Raw genomic sequence first — 2,506 nt, 5'->3', positions numbered from 1 at the left:
ACGTCTAACAACACACAATTTGCGGTGAAATGTAATAAAGCATCAGGCTAATGACAGTGGTAGGGCATGAATATTCACATATTATGTTCTCAAAGGATGTTGTATTGTTTCTCATCCACACTCTTGACTCTTGAGTAATGAAAACTCAATACTATTCGATCTGTATAACCAATTTATAACCCAACCACCACCATGGATAGAAAATCCAGTGTACTAGACATAGATATTAACATGAGCAACGGAAGCAAGATTAACAAACCACATTGGCACATGCAGTGTTCTAACACAATTCTAGTAGAATGCACAACATTTTCCACTACTTCCAAGTAAACTATATATGACAATTGTAAGTCAAAACTGGACTAGGATGTCCAGTGTGGTGCATTAGCCCAAAAGCTGAAGAAAAACGAACACTTTCCAAATTCCAAGCAAGTTCCAAGTCTCCTTCCTTCTAAATCTAAATCATTACAAACTAGAACCGGCTAAGAGTTCTATATAGCCATGAACAAAATGTACATACACATCAGGAGGAAGAAGGAGGGGAGTTACTAGCCCCAGATTCAGCCTCCACAGCCTCATGCTTTACACTTAAGGATAACGAAATGACATCATCATCGTGGTGGTTTTCAGGCGGAGAAGAAGAATGGTGGGAGAAACTGGAGACAGAGACGTTGGGGAAGTTGAGGCGGGCACAAGAACCGTACATAGCGCGGGCAGCTTCGTCATAGGCAAGGGCAGCACCAATGGCGGTCGGGAAAGTTCCAAGCCAAAGCCTGCTGCCTCGGTTGGGCTCTCGAATTTCGGCAACCCATTTTCCCCAAGTCCTCTGCCTCACTCCCCGGTAGTTACACCGCGAATTCTCAGGTCCCCCTTTTCCCTTCATACACCCCTTCTTCGACCCCTTCGCCGGAACCTTCCGAATCGGTTTATCGGCGTCGCTGCTTGAATCAAGCTGTGCGTTGTACTCTTTCCATTTTGCAAGTATTTTTGCTACCGACTTCGATCCACCATCCCCCTTCGTGTTCCCTTTCCCCAACATTTCTGCATGCAATGCAAACCCTAATTTTACAACACTTTGCCTTCATTAGATTCGGTACACCAAAATTGACCGAAATAAAATCAGATTTAAAGAATTCTTTGAAACTATAACGAAATGAAGAGAATGATAAAGAGGGAGGAGGAAAAGAGCTAACCTGAGAGGAGGCCCGAGTGTTTTAGCTGTGTGATCGGAATTGGAAAGATTAGGGGTACATGATTGGGGACAATGAAGAAAAAGAAGGAAGAAGGAAGATGATGTTGAAAACAGAGATGAGCACCGACAAGACAAAGAAACTAGGGTTCACTAGCCGCCTGCATTTTGTTCCTACCACTATACTCCAAACTAGACAACAAAATAATGAGACAATTATTTTGATATTCTTTTATACTTAGAGAAATTATTTTTGTATATTATTATACAATAAATTTATGGATAATTCATCTAAATAAACAGAATTGAATGCAATATTATATGGATGTCCTAAAATCAAACTGTTTACATGTATGTTTGATTTTCATGTTCATTCTATGTAAATCAAAGCTATGAAATTCGATTTAAGTGTTGGACAAATACTTCAGTTATAATGCTTTGTCCCATAAGCTTAGATTGATGTGGAGGTTCAAGAGAGGATATGATCTCTTAGATGTAGGCTTTAACTATTTTATGGTGAAATTTGATCTTTTAGAGAACAGAAACAAGGTGTTTTTCAGCGGCCCGTAGATGATTATTGGATACTATCTTCTTGTCAAGCCATGAACCCAAGATTTTCGATCATGCGAAATTTCTTTCGATCAATAATGGTGTAGATCCACATTGTCGGTCTTTTGATCTGGTGCTACTAGGAGGAGGCGATGATGCGCATTGCAACTGCTATAGGAGTCCCGATCAAAGTTGATCTTGCCACAAAATCAGCAGAACGAGGCAAATATGCACGACATGGGTTCAAATCAATCTTGAACTCCCAGTGATTAAGAAACTCTTAGTTGATGGCTATGAATATGAGGTTGAGTATGAGAGTCTCTATTTGATTTGTGGAAGTTGCTCATGCTTTGGCCATGGCACTAAAGACTGCAAGAACCAAGGGAAAGTAGCGGCACCGAAGGCAGTTCTGCAAGAGCAGGGGTTAGTAGAAGGGAGGCCTGCAAAGAAGATCTTCTTCCACCGTTATCAATGGTACCTAACCCTCCAAATTTTCAAATTGAAAAGATTTTTAAATTTGGCAAAAATTATGAGCGTAGTCATGAGGAAGATATCTTACCATCTATGAAAGAGAATCTCCTACATGCAAATCACATTATTCACGTAGGTCATAGAGATAATGAGAATATTGGCAATAAGGAAGAATGGACCACTGTTATGAGAAAGGGAAAAAAGAAATTGGGCCAATAAGGTCACTGGCCCATAACGAATCATACCAAGCAAATGAATAAAGAAACTGGATTTGGATCTCCATCAATCAATGTTAAA

The 2,506-nt window shown here is 40.1% G+C and overlaps 1 protein-coding gene across 2 annotated transcripts; it reads right to left on the bottom strand.

Annotated features, from left to right (window-relative positions):
* Positions 1-351: 351 nt before the first annotated feature.
* LOC112707044 (putative dehydration-responsive element-binding protein 2H) lies at positions 352-1,422 on the bottom strand. 2 transcript variants are annotated; one of them, XM_025758599.2, is made up of 2 exons: positions 1,194-1,422; positions 352-1,059 (listed from the first exon to the last, which is right to left on the bottom strand). In XM_025758599.2, the coding sequence occupies exon 2, from the start codon at positions 1,037-1,039 to the stop codon at positions 524-526; it is 516 nt and encodes a 171-aa protein (XP_025614384.1). In that variant the 5' UTR covers positions 1,040-1,059; positions 1,194-1,422; the 3' UTR covers positions 352-523. The 2 variants fall into 2 exon arrangements, with proteins under 2 accessions (XP_025614384.1, XP_025614385.1); XM_025758600.2 differs by having other exon boundaries at positions 352-1,041; positions 1,194-1,398.
* Positions 1,423-2,506: the final 1,084 nt, after the last annotated feature.

This window comes from Arachis hypogaea, chromosome 8 (assembly GCF_003086295.3).
Source record: "Arachis hypogaea cultivar Tifrunner chromosome 8, arahy.Tifrunner.gnm2.J5K5, whole genome shotgun sequence".
Taxonomy (NCBI): Eukaryota; Viridiplantae; Streptophyta; class Magnoliopsida; order Fabales; family Fabaceae; genus Arachis; species Arachis hypogaea.
The sequence above is the reverse complement of the archived record's forward strand: the minus strand, read 5'-3'. Positions and strand labels throughout refer to the sequence as shown.

Coding starts and splice junctions, on each gene's coding strand:
- LOC112707044 (XM_025758599.2), bottom strand. CDS start 1,039: ATGTTGGGGAAAGGGAACACGAAGGGGGATGGTGGATCGAAGTCGGTA.